At 59.5% G+C, this 21,296-nt stretch overlaps 1 protein-coding gene across 6 annotated transcripts in view; it reads right to left on the reverse strand.

Moving 5' to 3' along the window:
- EVL (Enah/Vasp-like) overlaps positions 1-21,296 on the reverse strand; it is a 141,653-nt gene that overhangs the window by 5,811 nt on the left and 114,546 nt on the right. For all 6 annotated transcript variants that reach the window (XM_036991916.2, XM_036991917.2, XM_036991914.2 and 3 more), the window contains exons 4-11: positions 14,462-14,525; positions 11,628-11,683; positions 9,734-9,963; positions 8,916-9,037; positions 6,016-6,076; positions 2,372-2,435; positions 671-737; positions 518-580 (exon numbers count right to left, since the gene is read on the reverse strand). In XM_036991916.2, coding sequence (XP_036847811.1) covers positions 518-580; positions 671-737; positions 2,372-2,435; positions 6,016-6,076; positions 8,916-9,037; positions 9,734-9,963; positions 11,628-11,683; positions 14,462-14,525 — 727 coding nt within the window. The remainder of the gene's footprint in view (positions 1-517; positions 581-670; positions 738-2,371; positions 2,436-6,015; positions 6,077-8,915; positions 9,038-9,733; positions 9,964-11,627; positions 11,684-14,461; positions 14,526-21,296) is intronic.

The following is a 21,296-nucleotide window of genomic DNA, read 5'->3' on the forward strand; positions in this document are numbered from 1 at the left end:
TGGTATCACACAAGCTTGGGCTGGGAAACACGGGTGGGCAGCATGTCCCTGTGAGAAATGGCTGTGCTACAGGCAGAGGAAGGAGAGGCGGTGGTGCCAGGCCAGCCTCAGGACCGCTGAGCTGGGGGCGCAGCTTCTAGGGAGCACTACCTGCGTCCAGCTGTTGGCCACACAGCTGTGCCCAGGACCACCCTGGGAGTGGGGATTAAGCAAGCAGACCTTTTAAGGAGCAGGGGAGGAGGGAAGTCTTCGAGGCCACCTGGCTGGCCCAGTGTTACAGTTAGTGCATCCGGAGCTGGGACTCGAGCTCAGCCCCACTCCACGGCCTCGGTCTCTCTGAGAGGACAGGAAGGAACGGGCCTGCTGACCCCTGAGGTACCCTGGCCCTACTGCCCCTAGGTATGAAGGAGCAGATCACCCTTCCCAGAATAAACCGTGAGACGACGGGACATGGACAGCGCCGGGGTTGTCAGTCCCCGGCAGGGGCGAGGAGGCCCCAGAGGCGGGTGTTCGGTACCTGGAGTGCGGCTGCGCCTGGAGGGGGCTCTTAGCTTCGGGGCTCTTTGCCACAGACGGGGTTCTACAGCAATGGGACGAAACAGACGCGTGAGCAGGTGCTGCCCCGCTGCGGCCCCAGGCCCGCAGCACAGGCCTTCCCTGGTCAGCTCACCTGGACAGCAGTGAGGGCACTGGCTTCTCCACTGAGTTGCTCCGCTCCCAGGGCTTCCGGCCGGCCTCTGTCAGTTCACGCCACAGACGGAGAGCCTCAGAGCTGAGGACTCTCAGCGGCCACCCCCACCCCTCACCGTCTGGGGCAGGAGGCCTCCCTGTGCCAAGGGTGCGACTCCCCTGTCAGGGAGGCCCGCCTGGGGCTGAGCTGGAACCTGGCTCCTTGTTCCCAGTCCTTTCGGCCCAGGCAGCCCCTGCAGGGCTGTAGATGGCACTGCTGTCACCCCGAGTCCCCCTACTCGGGACATGAGTAGGGGGACTCCCCTATCCCCTACTCCCGTTCCCTCCACCCAGGTGACCCTGATTTGTGGCCTGGTTTCAAGTCCTCTCACTATGGCCGGGTCCTTCCTTGGCATGGGAACCAGCTGGTCAGGGCACCTCTAAACTATGATTCTAGAGTTGACCTATACCTCCAGCAATGGGCCGAGTGGGCAGAGGAAGCCCCTCGTCTGGGCACTCCCAGGGCGGCCTGAGGCCCACGCTTGCTTTTGGGGCCCTGTGGCCCCACGTGTCCCTGCTGCCCACTCGGTCTCCTCCAGGTGCTGCAGCTGGTCCTTCCTCATTCTGGGCTTGAAACTGGTTTGTCTCTCCTTTTCCTTTTTTAAGTGGTAAGAACTGGATCTACTTTTATTTCAAGACATTTGTGGAACTGAGTTAGAGTCACTGACACTGCAGGATGAGCGGAGGCAGAGGCCGAATCCCCGGGGGCAGCAGGTCTCCGCACACCGCAGGCCCTCGCAGGGCGGAGGCAGGTCTCCGCACAGCCCTGCTCGGCGAAACTCCAGGTGGCCTTCAGCAAACCGCTTGACCACACTGAGCTGCAAGCTCCTAACCTGGGAAACACCCCATCCACTGGGGGGTGAGGTGGCCCTGCAGCTCGCCAAGAATCTGTGAGGTGGAGAGGATGTCTGAGAAGGAGGATGTGGGACGCGGCCTGGCAAGGGAGGCACATAAGCTAACAGAGCCTCAGGAGCCGAGACCGGAGCAGGGGCAGAGCCACAGCCGGCCAGCAGCCGGGAGCCAGCAAGAGCCTCCCTCCGCAGGGCAGGGGATCCTATTCCTTTTCTGCCTCTCCCTGGCATGCCAGTGAGCACGGGCCTGGCTCAGAGTAGACACTGAACAAATGTTTGCTGAATGACTGACTGACCCCAGCAGCTTCTTCCCACTGTATGGACTCAAGGCACTCCTTAGGACTGTGTTTCTTCCCTGCCCATCACTTCACGGACCTCATCTGGTGGTCACTATCAGTCACAGTTAGCGTTCTGCAGGGACTTGAATGTGACATTTACATATTCCTCCTCAGAGCCGCCGCCTGAGGCCAGGAGGCTGAGTTCCAGGTGCCATCTCCCACCACATGATAGGTGCTGACAGGCTAGCTGCTTCTGTCGTGTGGGCAAACGAGAGGGCTGATGGGGTGGTCCGGGTGGTCTGACAGGGCTCAGCGCGGAGGCCATAGCTGACACCCGCCCAGGGCTCCTTGTGGAGGCTTCCATGGCAGATGACAAGGAGAGCCCACCGTGCAGCTCTGCTGGGCCTCTCTGCTCGCCCAAAAAGTGAGGCGGCCAAGCCAGACCCTCCTCCTGTGAGGGCCCCTTCTGCTCTGAGACCTCATGCCTGGTGCAGGCAGAACAGGACTTCTTACCTGAGGCGTTAGATGGCTGGCTGGCCGCTCGGGTCCCTGGAGATGGAGAGGTGCTAGGCTCTTCCTACAAAGGAAAAGGGCTCTGACGTCGGGGTCCCCTTGGGAAGGCTGGTTGGGGCAGGGACAGGGTACTGTGACCAGGTCATCTAGACCTCAGTTTTCCAAGTTTTCTAATTAACATATACTACTTTTTTTTTTTTTTTTTTTTTTTGAGAGGGCATCTCTCATATTTATTGATCAAATGGTTGTTAACAACAGTAAAATTCAGTATAACATATACTACTTTTATAATCAGCAAAACAAGGAATATTATTAACAAATGAACACCCCACGTCTGGGCGGGGAGTTGGTCTAGCCATGGGCAGTCAGGGGGGGCCCCAGGCTCCTGCAAATTGGGACGTTCTTCCAGCCTAACGGCCCACCCCCGAGCCACGCGGGCCGCTCTGTGTCCCCCGGCTGGTGACTTCTCACGGGCACGAGTGTGGTGGGAGCTCCTGGGGAGCGCCGGCATGGGCAGGACGCGCACTGCCTCTGACGAGGAGCTTGTGCCCCGCTGCCCCCGGGACCGCCCCACAGCCTGTGGGAGTGGCCAGATGGGACACACGGAGGGACCTCCAGCTCCAGGCCTGCTCGCACCTGTCGGCTCGTGCGAGCATCACATGTCTGGGTGACCCCCGAGGGCAATGAGCACAGGGGCCAGCTGTGTGCCAGGCTCTGGGAGTGCTCAGGGCTTGCCCACAGCAGAGCCTGTGTCCTAGAGACCTGGCTGTGGTGACCCCACAGGGTAGGGAGGAGGAAGTGGTGAGCAAGCAGGTCAGGCCAGAATCTCGCCCTAGCTGCTCGGCGTCCCTGGCTGCCCCGTCGCCCACCTGGACGTCCCTGCCTCTCTGCCCCCTGGCCTGCGTTTCTCTTTGCTGAGCACTCTCTCCTCGCCTCCACCCTGCAAGCTCCAGCTCATCCTTTAAAGCTCAAGGCAAACGCCCCTTCTCCGGGAGCACCAGGCCGGGCCTCGGCCCTTCTCCCCAGCCCTGGGCCTCGGCACTCCCTGACAAGCCTGCCTCTGTGCCCTCTCCATCAAGGGCAGAGGCGGCGTCCTGCCCCTCTCCGGATCCCCTGACGTGCACAGGGCCTGGGTCCCGGCAGGACACCGCGGCCCAGAGAATCTGTGTCTGCTCCGCCCACGGAGGGAGCCTGGCGACACTCACATGACAGACGTGAATAATTCAACAGTAAAAGAGTCTGGTGTTCATTATGCTCATGTATTTTACCAAGATTTTATACTATTAAGAAAATGGCATTTATTAAATAATAATAACAAATCTTCTATTTTTATTAAACAAAACACATATAATGGTTATGTGGAGCTCTCGACCAGGGAGAGCTGAGCACCTGGCCAGGCTGGGCGAGTGCAGTCCTGACCAGAGGCACATCTGCTTCCCATCTGGCCCGTCGGAGGCCAGGGTGGGCGGCTCTCGGGCTCCCATGGCCACATCCAGGGCCAGTACTCAGTGCTCTAAGGAGGAGACCCCCCAGCACCCCACCCCGCCCACCGTGCACCTGTGAGAGTCAGGCCACGTCTGCTCACCACCTGCCCCCACGCTGAGAACAGACCCGACACCTCTCAAGAACCCCCAAAGTATCTGGGGCGAATGAATGAATTTTGGGAACCTCTGGTCCACAGGCCCAGAAATGTGCTAGGCTGTGTGTGGAGGTGAGTCTCCTCAGGCCTCTCACGGGAAGAGGGTGAAAAACTAATTATGTCAACACCTGTGCGTGGGGACCAGGGCCCAAAGGAAATGGGCAAGAATGGAAGCCAGTAGGGATGAAATTAGAGTAACTCAAAAATCAGAAGTTTTTCTTCAATGTCATCCTATTATCACTTCAAAAACAACTGATGGAAATCCTCCGGCCTAAAGGGGTGCCCTGCCTCAGCCCCGCAAGGGTGCGGCTGGCGGCACCTGCCCCCCCGCCCCCCGTGGGTCCTACAGCCCACGGGGCTGCCGGCTGGAGGGCTGCTCTCACATGGGGCTGGCTCCTGGGGGTCGGCTAAGGCTGGCATTGGCAGAGTGCCTGCCGGGGCCACCTGACTCCGGTTCAGGGCTCTTCCCTTGTAAATATGCTTGTTTTCCATTAGTCATAGACCTAGGACATGTTGAGTGAAGAGAACTTGGAAAATACTGAAAAGTATAAGGAGAAAAGCCGCTTGTCAGCGCCTCCACCTGCACTGCACTGGCTCTGCTGGGCGGGACTTTCCTTGCCCCCCTGCGGGAAGTTTCAGGTGTGGGAGGGCTAATGCGGCCAGTGGGCCGGGGAGCCTATTAAAGAGGGAAAGAGAAAGTGGGGGCCAAAGGAAGAGGACTCCCGCTTTGGGGTTGATTTCTTCCAAAGTCCCTGGGATTCCTGGAGCCGGGGGAGGGGAGAAGGGTGCCCAGGGACGGGCTCCAAAGCGCAGCACTGCTGGAGAAAAGCCAGCGCTGACTGAGGGCACTGAGGCTGCTGGCTGAGGCCAGGCCACAGGCTCGGACACCTGACCACCCAGTGGCTCCCTGCCAGACAGGCCCTGCAGGTTCAGAGGTGCGTGGGGAGTCAGCTGGACGATACACTCCGCGAGGCACAGGGATGGGTGGAATCGCAGGCCTGGACTCACAGGGCTTAGGACCGGGTAGGACAGGGTGAGTCTGCAGGTGCGGCAGTATGTGTGCCCAGGGCCGGGGAGAGCTGGGGAGGGGCGGGGCCTTAGGATCGGGTGCAGGGGAACCTTCCCCAGCCTGGGGACCCGCGGGCCGGGGAGCTTGTTTTCGGGGAGTAGCATTCACACAGTGAAGTGCAGGCTGCAGAGGAGTTAGCAGAGGGCTGAGGCGGCTCCAGGTGGCCTGGAGTGGGGACCTCAGAAAGGGAAAACGGGCCAGCAGGCTGGTGCCCAGGGGTCACCCCAGGTTAGCTGTGCCCTGCGGATGGAGGGGACAGGGTGGTAAGTGGGTACTGGGCCTGGTGGCCGTATTTCTTCAGTCCCCTCTGCTGCTGAGAAATCGCCTGTGTGCCATTTGTAGTTAAGGTCTAAGCTAGCTGTTCCAGTAGGGTCTCTTTTCACAAAAAGCTTGACCCAGAGAAGGAACTAGCCACCCTATGTGGAAGCGGATACTTGGAGCTTGTGCTCCTGCAGCTCCTGCTGGAGCCGAGGGACTCAAGCAGAGTCTTTAAGAACGGAGTAATTTGGAACACAACGGCCCTGGTCTTCAGCGGAGGTTCCCCACGGCGAGTATACCCTCCCACCCACATCCCTGCTGCCACCTGTGTGCTCCCTGGGTGCCAGGCCTTTCCTGCACTCCAGGGCCAGTTCCTGCTGTTCCAACTCTCCTGACTCCCCGCCTGACTGTGGGCTCTGGAGCAGAGCAGCCCCTGCCAGATGCTCAGGGAGGGCAGGCCTGCCCCCTGGGGCTGTGGGGAAGGAGGAGTGCTCCACAGGCCCCTGTCCCCTGCACCCCCGACCCTCACCTTCCTGTCCCCTCGTAAGTCACCTGGTAAAGTCTCTCCCATGGGCATATCCAAGCCAGGTGCACCTCGGTGCTCTGATAGCCTGGCGTGGGGCCAGAGCCCGCCTGGTCTGTTCAGCAGGTGGAGGTGCGGGGGCGGGGCATGCTTACCATTTGGCTCTCATCTTCCTTTTTATCAGTGGGCCTGTCTGTCTGGGAGGCTGCTTTTCTCCTGACACAAAGAGGAAGAAGGTACAAATCAGCTCCTGAAGCTTTTCACACTGACCCAGATAATCTCCTCTGCGCTGGACACAGCTTGCCCCTCAGAGGAACGTGGGTGGGGATCTGACCCATTTTGGATAAAAGAGGTGAGTTCTCCAAGCACGCATCTGCTCCGTGGCTTTGTCCAGGCCTTCTATGCTTGTCCCGTGGCCTGACCACAAAACTGGTCTGGGCGGAGAGGAGGGGCCGGGGGACATTCCTATCTGTTTATAGCACCTTGGGCACAGGAAGTTGCTTTGCACCCCATCCAGGTTCCCTGAGGCCTGGGCTCAGCTCATCTCCCGGGGCATTCAAGGCCTGGCCTTGTGGGACAGGGAGAGGCGCCCCGTCACAGCTCAGGGCTGTGTGGCTTCCCGTCTGCAGGCTGGGTGGTGTGGGCAAGCAGGTCCCACCACCTTGCGGGAGGTGGGAAGAAACCTTTTCCTGTTACCCTAAAGCTCCTCCATCTCGGAACCTAGTCACTCAGCCACACCCACCCGTCTAGGACACATGGAGAAACTGAACATGCTCAGAAGAGGAAAGGCACTCAACTGCTCCAACCGATGCCCTGGGGTTGACTCACGCACGTTTCCCCACAGGGGTGAAATGCCTTTTCTTGTACTCTAAAAACTACTCCGAGTTTTTGGCCCCAGTGGTCACTTGTATCTGGCTAACCCCCAAGTCTACACACGTAGGTCCTCAAATCCCCCCGAGATGTGCCTTTGGGGATCATCAGTCTGGGAAGCCACCAGACTGCACGGTGCTCAGCACTTGGGGGTGAACTGCCCATCAAGGGGGAGGCTGTCCCCTCACTGGGCCCCTTGGCCACACAGGCCTCCTCTCTCAGCCTTTTGTCAAGGAAGGACAGCCTGCCCAGTGCCCCTGCACCCCCACCTCCGGCCTGCCACTGCCACTGTGCCGTGACGTGCATGCCTGAGCAGAGCCAGCCTGCAATCTTCTAAAGCTGTAAAGCAGACCAGGCCGCACCCCCTGAAGACCCAGCGGGCCAACGTGCGAAGGCGCTCAGCGCACAGAGCCCTCAGCAGAGCCCGCCTCCTCTGGCACTGCCCTGGGCTGCTGGGGGACAGCCCGTGGGAGAGGGGGGGCCATCTGCAGGAACCTCCCCTAAAAGAAGCGCCTGCAGGGTGCTCACTGCCCCCTCCCGAGAGGGGCCTCTCAAAGTGCACCTGCGGCACCCTTAGTGGGCGGTGCAGCCATGCCTGCCCTGAAGGGCCTGCCTCTCTGCTGGCATCTGGGCACCAAGCTGGCTCCCAGCAACACTGGCCTTTTCCAGTTCGTAGGAGCCTCTTCCCACGTAGCCTACGCCTTCGAGGCCAAGCAGTTATGGTTAAGGCACTGTGTTCTGGCTCGGGGAAAGTGCGGGTATTCTCTTTTGGAGCCACATCTCCTGTGCTTACATGAGGTCCCATTTGCCTGAGACAGAGCCCAGCGTAGCCCTCTCTTCCGGCCTGACTTTGATTGCTCTCCTCCACGGCCCTGCTCTCCACATGTAGGGTTTCTCAGCCTCGGCAGGTATTTTAACACTGCCCACCGCTGCTCTGCTCTTATTTCAGCACGGACTGTTCTCCTACCACCTTAGCCTGGAAAACTTCTCATCTTCCAGGCCGAGCATGTGTGGGACCTCCTCTGTGAAGCCCTCCTGGCTCTCTCCCCAAGGTGCAGCCAGTCATGCTGCTCATGCCTTCCCTGCTGTATGACAACCAGACAAATCGACCCTGCACTTGGTCACCTGAGATGTATGCTCAGCCGCAAGCTGGAGGCCGAGGAAGGGCCTGAGCTGTGTCACCTCACCACTCCCTCTGACACCCACAGGCACCTTCATGCCATCCCTTGCTGTGTGCGCAGAGGCCCTGGGCAGGAAACGCTGGGTCTGCCCCTGCCGTGAAGTGCCAGGCCCACACACATCACCCTCAGCTGTGTGGGTCTGATGAGGTGGAACAGGTGCCACGGCCGCCCGAGCACACGGAGTGCTCTCTCAGTCAGCCCCCCCGGCAGGGAGCAGGAAGAGCCCTGGTGAGAGAAGGCAGGACAAGCCACTGTTGTTGCTTTTCTCGGCCACAGGAGCGTTCTGACGGGAGTGGCCTGCTCCGGGCCTCCGGTGCGCAGCTGAGGCACGGCATCGGCAGCCGCTCTCAGGGCTTTCCCACTGTCAGGCCACAGTGACAAGTAAAACCCAAGTTCCTCCGTCTGACCTCTCCGCCTGCTCAGGTTTCAGCTGGGGAATGACCAAGGGCCATGGTGAAGGTGGGTGGCCTGGGCAAGCTGGAGCCGTGGGGTGTGGGTGGGGAAGTGGGTGAGGAGGCGCTGGCCCAGACATCCTCTGGGCTCTTGCCACTTCCTCATTGCTGCCCCGTGCCCGCCAGCGTGGCCTCTGTGGGACTGGCCACCTCCCCTACATGCCCATGGTATGCTCTGAGCGGCACCAGCACTGGGGCGCGTCTTTTTTATGATGGGATCTTAAGTGTAGGGAATGGCCCTCCTTTCCCTCAAAATTTATCCCTGAAATTATCTCCAAATTTCTCTCTGCCCAGGACAGGGCTGGTATATAGAAGATGCTTCAATAAATACTTGTTAAACTGAAATAAGGAAGGATTTAGAGTTTATTGGAATCCTTTCAGCTTGATGCCTTGGACTGACCCCTTGGGAGGGAAACCATGACTGACAGCTCCACTGCTTGGCTGGGCCCAGGCGGCAACGGGTCCTGGGGCCAGGCGGGGACTCTCCTCCCGGTGCTGGGGAGCAGGAGCTTCCTGACGCACACGTGGGCTTGGGGAAGCCTGAACACCCACCTCTTGGCGAGCAGTTTGTTCATTTCTTCCATGAGGCCTCCTCCTCCACCCCCACTGCTTGCCCGGTTGGCTTCAGACTTCGAGGTCCCGCTGGGACTGGAGCCCCCGGATGCGTCTTCTGGCTAAGGGGAAAGGATGCAGTGTTCTCATCTGGGGACTGTGACGAGATGTCATGTGAAGGGTAAAGGGGACTTGTGTCAGTGTGGACGTGGCTCCTAGGCTTGCAGTGCTGAGAGAGGCCCAAGGCATCTGGTCCAAACCAGAGCCCAGAGAGGACGGGACTGGCCGGTTGCAGTCAGCAGGCATTGCCCAGACCCGCCGGCTGACGGTGCCCTTGCCAGGATCAGCAGGGAAGAGAGACAGCTCTTGGGAAGGAAGCCAGACTCCGTGTCAGAGGTGTTCTCAGAACACAGCCGCGCTCAGCCTTATTCCGGACCCTGCTGAAGGAGGCGGGTGGGAGAGGAGCGGGCAGGGTGGAGAGAGCGATGGGCCCAGGCCTGCGCCCAGACTCTGCAGCTGATAATGTGGGCGACTTGAACAAGTCGCTTAAACAGCTGTGCCTCAGTTTCCTCATCTATAAATCGCCCTGCTTGCGGAGGTCAATGCGAAGAACAGGAGCAGCTCAGGGACTGACAGCACCTCGAGGCTCGCACAGCGCCGCCCCTGCATTTTCTCATTTAAAAACTGGCTGCGGAGAGCCCGGTTCATCTGGGGAGGCTGGGGCTTTGCCCAGCATCTGAAAGCCAAGGGATGGCTCTGCCCATTCACCAGGTGGAAACTGGCCCCCAGCCCATCCTACCAGTGCCCAGGACGCTTACCCGCTGGACTCTTCTCAGCTTGGCCCCGGCCAGGGCAGCGGCCAGTCCTGACACAGAGCTCTCATCGTGGCTGGCACCCTGGGCTCCTCCGGTGGGCAGTGGAGGAGGGGGAGGTGGGGTGGCCCCCGTGGGTGGAGGTGGGACTGGGGGTGGCGGTGGGGGTGGAGGCCCGCTACATGAGATGGGGGCACTGGCTGCCGATGAGGGGTGCCCCGGTGGTAGGATGGGTCCTGAAATGCAACAGTGGGGCTCAGTCAGTCCCCAGCCCCCAGCTAGTGTTTCCATGGGAGGAGGGACAGAGGGAAGCCCCCTCCTCTAAGGGACAAGGAGCTGCTCAAGGTTGCCTCTTCCAGGAAGCCCATGGGATGTGCTTGGCCTGTTCCAGTCACTCCCTGTGCTGGCTTCCCAGCATTCTGGGACTTGGCTGGACCTGCAGTGTCCCCTACTTGCTTAACATCCCTTGAGAGCAGCTGACTTCCTCTTGGTCTAATCATGGTCTCCAGGGGGAGGAAGCTCTTTGGTAGCACAAACTGTATCCTTCTTTCCTTCTCAGTTTCTAGCACCATCCTAGGCATCAGCAGACGTTGGTCCCCGAGATGCAACTGGCCCAGGGACCTGGGGACTGTGGCAGGGAACGGCAGGTCCCAGCGCTGGGTGGAGCGCATGTCAGGGAGCAATGCTGAGTGCCACTGTGGCCTGCCATCGCCCACACAGCCCTCCCTCCAACGCTGGCTGAGCCTCCGTGGGATGCCTGGCAGAGGGCCAGGCCTGAGCCGGGGAAAAGTGGCCACAGGCACCCCGATCATGGCGCTCATGGTTCTTTCCGGAGCAGTGAGCTGGTCACAGACGGATGCAAACTGTAACTGGTGGGCTGGCAAGTGCTCCCGAGAGCAGGCCCACGGTGCCACCTTGGCAAATGAGGAAGGGGCTCTACCCTGGCCTGAAGTTCATGGGGGATCTCCTTAGGGAAGTAGGGGTACTGGGACGTGACAGAAGAGCAGAATTAAAGTTTGGTGAAGGGGGAGTGAGTTCAAGGAAGGAGGAGAAGGCTGGGAAGCACCTGAGATGCCCTGGAGATACGGGAGGAACCACCAGAGCGGGAAGCAGGGCAGGGTCTGCGGAGGGTGATAGGGCCAGACCTGCTTTAGAACGCAGGGTGGGTGAGAGCAGGAGTGGGGCCAGGAGGGGGTGCCCGCAGCAGTAAGGTGACAGGTGGTGGTGCCAGCCAGCTTTTTCATGAGTGGGGGCTTCTGCAACCAGTTGGGGCTGGGCTGTTTTCTCACAAGTAGAGCAGGAAACATCAACTGCTTACTTCAGAGGGCATTTGAGAGAATTAAGTAAAACACAGGATTTGAAAGTACTCCGTAAGTTCTAAAGCCGTGTACTTACTAACCAACATTACTGTTTTCTAGGAAGCCCTCTGCTTTGCTCTGCTGAGTTCAGTCACTGTTGAGGACTGAAGCCATACCTGCTCTGGAAGGCTCCCCCAGCTGTTGGGAAGTCAGGGCCCACTCGGGGCCTTTGCACCTCCCACTAATGGGGTCACTGTGTGTGCTCTGTGATTAGCCAGTGTCCTTCGTCTGGACAGTGAGCTCCGTGGGCTGGAGCTGCGTGCATCTGTCTCGCCATCACTGTGTCCGCAGCCCTCAGCACAGTGCCTGAGACATGGCATGTCTGCTCAGGGAGGGACTGGTGGGAGGACCAGAGGCGGGCCGGCAGACACGCCGAGCTACGCCCCACGCCTGCTATTCTGCTCCCCTACTCTCACCGGATGCAGCGGCCACAGAGACCTATCCAAGCAGCAGCCCTCACCGAGTCCTGCACGCCCGGGCACCATCTACGAGAGGGGCTGCCCCCGGGCGTGGGTGGGGCAGCAGGCCCCGCGCGCTCTCACCTGTGGCTGAGGCCCTTCTCTCCAGGGACTCCTGGCGTTGCTGCTCCATCACTTGTCTGCAAAGCCACAAGAGCACAGCTGGTTTGGCTGCTCCGCCTGGAGCCGAGCACGGTGCAGTGTGTCCAGCAGCCAGGCGGCAGGGTCAGGTTTTGCTGGCACTCCCCGAGAGCCCACCCTGGGCTGGGGGCTTGGCAGTGGGTGCCTCATCCTGCCCCTGGCGCTGACTACTGGGTTTGCTGCCTCCACTTAGAGGGAGGACGTGTGACTGGCTCCAAGTCCCCAGACATGAGGGTGCCAGCAGCCCGAGGCTCAGGCACACCTGGGCAGGGAGCCCCTCATGAAGGCCAGGGTGACCATCTGGCCGAGGGACAGCTTTTCCCTAGGCTGGACGTGCTTGCCTGGCTTCTGGGGGCCAACGGCCTCGGCATACCTGACCTCAGGGTCACCTGTCCTTATGGCACTGGGCTACATCCCCTGGAACAGTTTTCATGCAGGACTCTAAGGCTGCATGTCCTCATTCTTTCTACACAGATCCAGCCGCAGGCCTGGCTTCCACGTAGAGTGCCATTTGGTATGCTGCGATGCAAAGCCCTGTGGGCCTCGGAGGATGAATGTTCCAGGGGCTCCTTATGGCAGAGGAGCTTCGGGTGCTTTGAAGGCCAGGCAAGTGAGGACACTGACCCACAAAAACATCCACAGAATCTGAGACTGAGATGCCAGGAGAGAAAGGGGCTCAAGGAATCACGTGGACTAGGGATGGCTGCCGGGCTTCTACTGGGGAGAGCCGACTCTGAATGCCTGCTAATGGAGCATGGGGAGTCGGGCAGTGGGCACGACGCCCACCCTGCTCAGTGGGAGAGCACTGCAGGCAAGCCGTGGCCTCTGCCGTGTCAGGGAAGTGGGGATGGGCGGTCAGCAGAGCCATGAGTTGCAGGCCGTGTGCCCGAGCCCTTGGTTCAGAGCAAGCTGGCGCTTCTCTGGTGCCGGCACTGTGCCTGGCCTCCAGCAGCCGCTCAGTAAGAGCTTTGTGAAGGAATGAATTCATGAAGCCCACCCTGAGCCTTCAGGTTAGAGAAAGGTCAAATGTTCACTGCAAAGGCCTCCTTGAAGTGGAGAGCTTTCTGGTTCCTGTTCTGGGAATGACTTTGTGATCACAGGCGAGTCACTTTCCTGGACCTCAGACTCTTCTCTGTAAAACAGGCATAACACTCTTTGACGGGGTTCTTTTAAGGATTATGCCTGATACCCAAACAATTATGAAAATGACCCTTTTAGCACTAATGGTGTTTGAAAAGCTTCAGCAGCATCTGAATTAGCTTCTGCATGAAAACTGCTGAGACATCAGCCAAACTCCAGCACCCCTGGCTGTAAAACCCTGGGAAAACTGAAGACGTTTGAAAATATTTAAAAGTCAAGTGTGAACTTACGATTCTATTTGTGAGCAAACAGGAAGGTCCTTGTCCTTGGAGTCAATACCTCTCTACCCTGGGCCTCCTTCCAAGTTGAGTGACAGGCAGGGACCAGGGACCAGGGACTCTGCTCAGTGGTTTGGCCCCTGCATTTCAAAAACTGACTCCAGGGGGCGCTCCGGCCTGCGGATAGTCCGCCCCCCAGTTCTCTGAGCCAGCACCGGACATTGTGCTTGGGTGGTGGGTTAAGATGATGCAGTGCGGGGGGTTAGCCAGTTAACTGAAGAAGCTTAGACCCACAGGCCCCTGTTCATTACTTCCTCGAGCCTGCTGGGCCCCTTCATGCCCTTCTCTGGCAGGGGACTGAAGGCCAGGGCGACCATCTGGCCGAAGGGGGCTGAGCTGGGGCCCAACCAGGCTGGTTTTCTGCCTCTAAAGAGTCCACAGAGCAGTAACTTGCCCAAGGTCAGAGCCAGAGAGCACTCAGAGGTCACTGACCTCACTGGGAAGAGGGAGAGACTGGAGAAAACTCGCCGAGAGCCTCCCAGCCAGGTGACGGGTGGGGATGCTGCCTCCCGGCTCCTCCTGGGCCCTCCTGGAATCTAGCCACAGGTGCTGGAGTCACCCGCCTCCTCAGTGACCTGGGTGAGGAAGGCCTGGACCATGCCTAGCTCCTCAGCACAGCTCCCGGGAACCAGGATTCAAAGCCTCTCCGAGGGCAGAGCGCCCATGGCAGGCGGGCTCAAGCTGTGGCCTGTGCTTCCTGGCAACGTGACCTGGGAGGGCTGTTCCCTCCTTGGCCACTGCGACCTCTTCTGTTACTTCAGGACAATGGCACTGGCCCTTCCTCTGAGTTCCGGCACTGTGGAAGCTCCTCAGAGGCAGGTGGGGGCTGCCCTCTACAGGTGGGCCCAGCGAGGACAGACGGCAGGCCTGACCAAGTGCTGAAGAGCAGCTGCAGCTCACAGTGCTCCCAGGGCTGCTGCCCACTTTGACCTCAGCTGGGAGAGAGTGGGCAGGGGTGACGATCCTCTAGAGAGGCTGTGCACCTGCCCAGGCATGGGGAGAGGCGGCGGCACAGGACAGGGCCAAGGCCAGGGGCCTCAGTCGGACAGACCTGGGCGGCGTGCCCACTGTCTCCAGCAGGGTGGCTCTGGTCCCGAGTCCCTCCATGTCATGACAACCGCCTCTTGGCCTACTTGGGAGGGCTAAGGTACAAGAGAGTGGATGGCCTTGGGGCGAGGCACGGCTGGCAGCAGTGCTTGCTCTGTGAGACCACACCTGCCCACCCGTGGCACAGCGGCCACGGACTTGCTCCCTCTTCCTTTCTGCTCAGGCCCGCGCCCTGCCCAGGAGCGCGTTCCTGGGAGCCTGAGCCGAGGGTGGGAGCTCGCTGGCTGAAGGCCGGCCCCCGCGGGGGGTTACCTTCTCTGGATGTCCATCTCATCAGGAGAGGGGCCATTCTGCACCTGGCGCTGGGCGGAGGGGCCTGCGGGGCAGAGAAGCACAGAAGCATGGCAGTCAGGAGAGAAGAAAGGCCCGAGAGACAGACCGGAGCTCTGCCCGCCCCTGCCCTCCTGGTCCTACGGGACGCGCCCCTGATCTCGGGCCCACCAGCTCCCCACCCCATCTCATCCTCTCAACTAGCCCCCTTCTTCCCTTCTTGTGGCTCGCACCTCAGCGTCCATCAAACGGCCACATTTCCCACATGGTCCAAAAGCATCCTTTTAGCTCCGGACTCCTCTCCCTCCCTGTCAACTGCGCCTGCTCTTTCTGCTTCCTCACTGCCACCACCCCCTCAGCCCTCTAAAACCACAGTGGGCTTGGCATTACCGAACCCAGTGGATCCATTTATTCCACATTTCGAGCAAAAGTATGACCCAACAGCAGGTAGGCGTCAGAGCCTGGGCTTAGCGCCGGGTCTGTCTGAGCTGTAGCCGTGTTCCTTACTGCGGGGAGGTGCCTTCCTGCCTGCACCTCGGGGTCTGCCACTGTGGGGAGGGAGGGAGACAGCGGGGGCAGAGGTGGAAGAGGCTGTCACTGACCGAGCCACCTTTGCCCTGGACTGGAGGACAGGGCCCAGAGCAGGTGAGGTCTGCTGTGTGCACCCTGTGTGCAGATGGGGGCTGGTGCTGTGCCACACTTAGAAGAAAACCCAGGCTTTCGCCCAACCTGAGAAAGAGCGGATTGTTCCTTCTCTGCCAGCTCAGGTGTCACTGGAGAACTACAAAGAGTCACTGACACGGGAGGGACGCCGGGCAAGCTGGCCTCACACCTCACTAACTAGATGGGGAAGGGGCTTGGTCTCCTCCCTAGGATGAGGTGACAGCAAGGTTCAGCCATGTGTGGCGAGGCACCTGAGGGGCTGGCAGGTTGTTCCCTGGATCAAGGGCATGGCGGGATAGAGCTAACCGAGCCCAGAGCTGGAGCAGACCATCTGATTCTAGGGCAGCTCCTGCCCGGCACAGGATCTCCTCTGAGCCTCCTGGGCAGGCGTGCCCAGTATAATCCCTGCCATGGGAGCCAGTGCCTCCCTGGTGACCGGCTTCTTTCTTACAGTAAAGTCTCAAATCTACCCACCCATAGAGGCCCTACTTCTACCACCAGGTGTGATGCATCTGGGGGCAAACCCCTTTTTCTCAGGCCTGAAGTTAGCCTCCACATTCAGCAGTTTCCAGATCCTGCTGTCCTGGGACAGTCTACCAACAGGACCCTTGGTTGCATGAGGCCTTCCATTCTTAAACTAGGAAAACGTTAGTCTGTTTTGAGCTATCCTTAACCTTAGGGCGTGCTTCCTGATTTTAGAGGTGGGACCTAAGGCCCAGGAAGGGGTCTGTCAGCATCACACAGTGTGTGAGCAGCTGACGTGACACTCCTGCTATCCCCTTACCCCTTGCTGAGTCTACCCGCTGGCCACAGCTGCCCCAGTGGCAGAGGCAGGCAGGAGGGTGGAGGAGATGTCCCCAGAACGTTCCTTGGGAGCTCCTGGCACAGCCTAGTGGCAGGAGCTTCTTTAGTAGGGAAGTGGGTCTCAGGGTGGGATCACCAGGTAGCTGGTCCTCAACCCCACCTGTCCCTGACGATTCCCTGTGTGATACAATCAGAAGCTACGGTGGAGGCCCTGTGGACTCTCCCGTGGCACGGAGCCACCTCAGGCCAGCCTCGTCCCCACCTCCAGGATGCAGTGTGCAAGCAGGTGGGGACCCCAGCCCCTCCTCCACCTCCGTGACTTGTCAGTCACCTAGTCCTATGGCTGTGGTGTCTGAGATCCCAGCAGACCCCACAACTGCTGCACCCACATGGCTGCCTCAGCATCTCTTTCCTGGACCAATGCCTCAGTCTACCAACAGGACGCTCTGCCTCCACTCTGTCCCCTGGCTCCCCTGTCCATCTTTCATACTGACATTGTGTACTCAATCTCTCGAAAACACAAGCCAGACCTTATGGGGCTGGGTCCAAGCTCCACTGAATAAGACTCCAGCCCACCCCCATAGCTGCTTCTCTTTTGTGTGGGGTACACAATCCACCTGAGATTCCTTCATCACCTGCCAAGCCTTCAAGGCTCAATGCCACAGTTGCCTCCTCCAGGAAGCCTTCCCTAGGCCCTCTTGCCCCGCACTGCTGGACACCCAGGGATCGTTCATATAACACAACTTTCTAACCAACAGTGTTGTAACTCGAGAGCATATTCTGTCCCCTTGAAGATCTTGAGCTTCTTGAGGGCAGAGCCACCCTCTTACTCAACTCACCACTTCATGCTCAAGGCCTGGCTCACATCAGATACTTGGTACATGTTACTGAGTTGAGTTGGGAAGGTTAAAGGGAACTTGTGATCACCACACCTTAGGGGAGAAAAGCAGAGGTAAAGGAAGGCAGCTGAACTGGCTCATATGAAAATAAAAACCACGGATGAGGCGAGCCTTGAAAACACAAGGATCCTCTAAAGTCCACACTCGCTCAGGGAGCAGGGTGACTGCGGCAGAGTCCCAGGCTGTTCCCAGCAGCCCGCTGCTGGCTGGAGCCTGCGGGCAGGCCTGGGAGACAGGCTCCTGGCCCCACCTATGTCACAGAGCATTCGGTTTCAGTCATGCCCCCCGGCAGAGGACGGCTCTCGGCTCTGTGCTCAGCTGTGTGCTGGCTTCCCGGGTCACCTCTGTGGTTGTGTGGGTGTGTACACACGCTTGTACTAGAAATATCTGGCCAACACTCGTTTGTGGGTCAGGCAGGTGGCGGGAGGGAGAGGACCCCGCCTGAGTCCTCCTTGGCAAATCCACCTGTTTCCTCACCCATGAAATGGGATTATGAGCATGAATATGAATCAGATAGTAGTGCCTCAAAAGCTGGATTAATGAATAAACTAATTGCATGAGAAAGGGACTTGGTAAACTATAAAGCCCTGAAGAAGCATTAGTTTTTATTACTATTTCTTTTTTTTAGTTTTTATTACTATTTAAAACAAATTCTTTGGCTGACCTTTCCACTAGTCCGCTGTCTCCTGCAAACCCTCCATGTCTCTGTATAGTTGCACTCGAGGGGCCTTTGGCCCTGCAGGTCTGCCGTGCCGGGCCGTGCCGTGCCGTGCCGGGCCGTGCCGGGCCGTGCTGTTAAAAAGGAGTCCGCTTCCCCCTCAGGAGCGCTTCCTTCTCCACCGGCCTCCGGCCGCCTGCACTCACTGTCCAGCTGGCCCACCACGCCCTGAGAGGTGCAAGGACTGCTGGGGGCTCTGAGAGGCGAGGGGATTGCCCACGGCCATGGGGGCACATGACACTGGCCCTGGTGTCGCAAGCTGGTGGAGGCTGGGAGCTGATTTGGAAGAGGCAGGGGCCTAGCCCACCCTCCGCGGCCCTAGCTCAGACACCCTCATCCTTCTCTCACTCGCCTGAAGAGTTTTGCCCAGGTTGACACAAAGAGCCCACCGGCACTGCAGACACGAGAAGGAGAGGAAGGGAGAGTTAAGGCGGAGCTTCAGACAGCCGCGGAAGAAGCAGGCTGCCTGTGTCCTGGGCCGCGGGGGCCCAGGCCACCTGTCACAGCGCAAGGCCTGGGGGCAGGCCAGGGCAGAGGGTGCCCTGTGCCCTGACAGACTTTCCGTCTTAACACAGAGAGGGGAAGGGGACAGAGGGCGAGACCCTGGCTGATACGTGCATCTGGGCCCATCTGTGCCAGGGCCAGGTTCCGGGGACCACGGAGCTTCGGGCAAGGGGTTAGCTTCCCACCGTCTCTGAGGCCACTTTCCCATCCTACTGAACATGGAAGGGCCTCAGAGGAGGGAACACGGCAGAGAAAGAGAACTGGAGCTGGGGAGGCTGGGCCCTGCAGGGGCAGTGGCAGGAGGCCAGCCACAGGGGACAAGAGCGGGCCTCACCCTCGGATGCTGAGCCCAGTCTGACTGGCTGGAGGCACTGCCGCTGGCGAGGACGAGGGAGGAAGGGGCCAGGGAGTGGCAGCCCTCTGAGTGGCACCTGGGACCCCCTGAGGCCCAGCAGCTGCTCCCCTTCCTCAACCAGACGCAGGCGGTCACGCCCGCCCCGCCTCACGGGGCTGGGAAGAGAGCAAGCATGGCACTGGTTCTTTCTAAAGCCTGTGCCTTTGACCCAAGGATTTGATAAAGGATGCCAGCGTGAGGCACATCTTCAGGAGAGCTGCCCTTACGGAACAGAAAGGGGCAGGGGGAGCAGGTGAGAGGAAAATCAGGATGGGCTTCCGGGAGAGCGAGCCAGACACGGCTGCACTCCGCGGGGGCCGCGGGGCAGAGCCAGCAGGAAACGGCCGTGCACAGGTCTCCTGGCTGAGCAGGGAGGGGCACCTCCCCGTGGGGACCCTGATGGTGCCAAGCCCTGTCCTCTGGGGTGTATTATGTGTGCCTGTACCCACCAGCAGAGACGGTGAGCTGAGCCCAGCCAGACAGCATCTGACTTTGAGCAACTGTTCTGTCCTCTGCAGTCCCAGTACTTAACACAGTTCTTGGCATTTGGTCAACACTCAATAAATATTTGCTGGATAAACGGATGGCGGGGCCCCAGGAAGATGGTCTGAAAATCTCCAACCGGCTGCTGGGCTGAGGCAGGTGACGCGTTCTTAAAACTCTCAGCTCACAGCTGAGCAGGCTGTGCCTCCTAAACCCCGAGATGTTTCAGCATGTGAGACACTGCAGGCCACCCCAGTGGCCGCACTAGGACAATAGCACAAGATTGGGCAAGGGCAGAGAGGACCCCAGTGCTTGGAGACTTACTCCGCCATGTGCTGGGCCCTGTGCTGAACTGCAACATGACGCCTCGTTTAACCCCACACGCGGGGGCCTTGAAAGGTCGCTATTTTATCCTTAAGAGGGCTGGGAAGCTGGAGAACTTAAGTAGCATCTCCAGGCCACCTGGCAGATAAAGAGCAAAACTGGGTGCACACCCAGGAAGAAAGGAGCCTGCAGCGAATGCCCTCTGCTGCCTAGAAGCACAGGCTGCATTTCTACCTCCAAGGAAGGGAGGGTGAGGGGCAAAGGACAGAGGGCCCAGAGAGGGAAGAGCTAAGCAGCAGACCCGGAGGAGGACACAACCAGGTAGAGGAGCCCCTGCACCGTGCTCTTTCTTGGCAGGAGCGCAGCCCACACTCATGTGGCTTGGCGCCCGCTGGCCTCTGGGAGGTGAGTCCCTGGGTCTGCCACCTGCCGGTCCTGCCTGAGTGCCCATCCGTGCTGGGCTTGGGGGTGTGAGCAAACAGATGGTCCTGTCCCAGGAGGAGGACCTGGACCACAGGCTCTCAGAGCTGTACAGGGCCTCAAGGGCCTCAGGCTGTACAGTGTGGGGGGAGGAACCCCCTCTTCCTCCTTGCGGGCTGAAATCCACCTGGCTACCACTGCTCCCCGCGGGCCTCCAGATGGGGGAGCACACGGCCTGGCTCCAGCCCTTCCTTCCTGTTCCCCAGCCCCTCCCATCCCTGGCCGCACGACCCCTGCAGAGTGACCTCGGGGCCAGGAGAGCCCTGTTCCTGGAGTTCTGCTATAGGACAGTTAAATGCCGGGGGGACTCTCCCCTCTCTGGGCCTCAGTTTCTTACGAAGTGAGGATGGAACCACCTCGTTCTAAATCTCTACATATAAAGGACAAAGGAGGAAACACAGCGGAACAGAGGGACAGGCGCTGTTCCGTGACTGCATTCCTGAGGCTGGTGCAGGTGGGCCGCGGCCACACGGCTCCGTCCCCAGGTGCAGCACTGTACATTATGCAGCCTAAGGTGGGCAGATAAGCCGAGGCATTGCTGACACCTCTGAGAAAGGTGTCCCCTGCCATCCATTAACATTTATGAGGCTCTGGGACACCAGCCCCCAGCTCCTCTGGGACAGAAGGGACGGGCCAGGTTTCGAGTTAGTCTCTATAGGAAATGCATCCCCTGAGCCTCCTGAAAAGATGGAACCTGATTCCAGGACAGGCAGAGACCAAGGGCCCAGCTCCTGTTCAGGGATGCTTGATGGAATCCCTGGCCAGCAAATGACAGTTGCCTGGGCTGGGCACGGCCCCCCTCTGCCATCTCTCTGACTGGCTTCTCCTTCCCCCAGAGGGTCCCTCCATTTTGGGTTGACTTAGAGCAACACTTTAAGATGGGGGGCAGACTTCCCCTCTCGTTTTGAGGTTCCTGCTGTCAAGCAGGCCGAGTGTCCATGTGGGCATGGAGTCTGTGATTGGGGCCTAGGTCTGCAGAGTTGCCTTGCCAAAGCCACCCAGGAAATTGGCAGAGCTGGGAAGTAGCGCCCAGGACAAATGACTCCAGACCCAGGGCTCGGTCCACCCCAGCGTGCTGACGGCTCAGGCTCGACAAGCAGCCACCTCCCACCTCTGCTTCAGAAGCCAAACCAGTGGTGCCTCACCCATTTCTTGAGCTTGGCTCAGCAGCAGACGAGTCCTGCTGCTGCCTTCCTACTTTGATGCCAGGTTGGTTCATGGGGTCATCCTGGGAGACCCGTCTGGCGTCTTTCCTGCCCATCCTTACTAATGCACACTTAGGTTCCCAGCCGTCTGATATATGAGGCAGTGCTTTAATTTGCTCTGGTCACCAGAGCCTGCTGAGCCCAGGGAAAGGGAGGGACTTGCTTGAGGACCTGTCCCAGACCGGGGGTACAATGGGATAGAGCCTAGGTCTCCCAGCACCCAGGTCAGGATGCCACCTGTCAGTCTGCTTGGTCCCACTCAGGCTGTGGTCCTCAGGCCAGTTATCTGCCTGGTGAAATACCCTCTCCCTTTTCTAGTAAGTTCATTTTAGAACACCTGAGA

This window comes from Manis javanica, chromosome 8 (assembly GCF_040802235.1).
Source record: "Manis javanica isolate MJ-LG chromosome 8, MJ_LKY, whole genome shotgun sequence".
Taxonomy (NCBI): domain Eukaryota; kingdom Metazoa; phylum Chordata; class Mammalia; order Pholidota; family Manidae; genus Manis; species Manis javanica.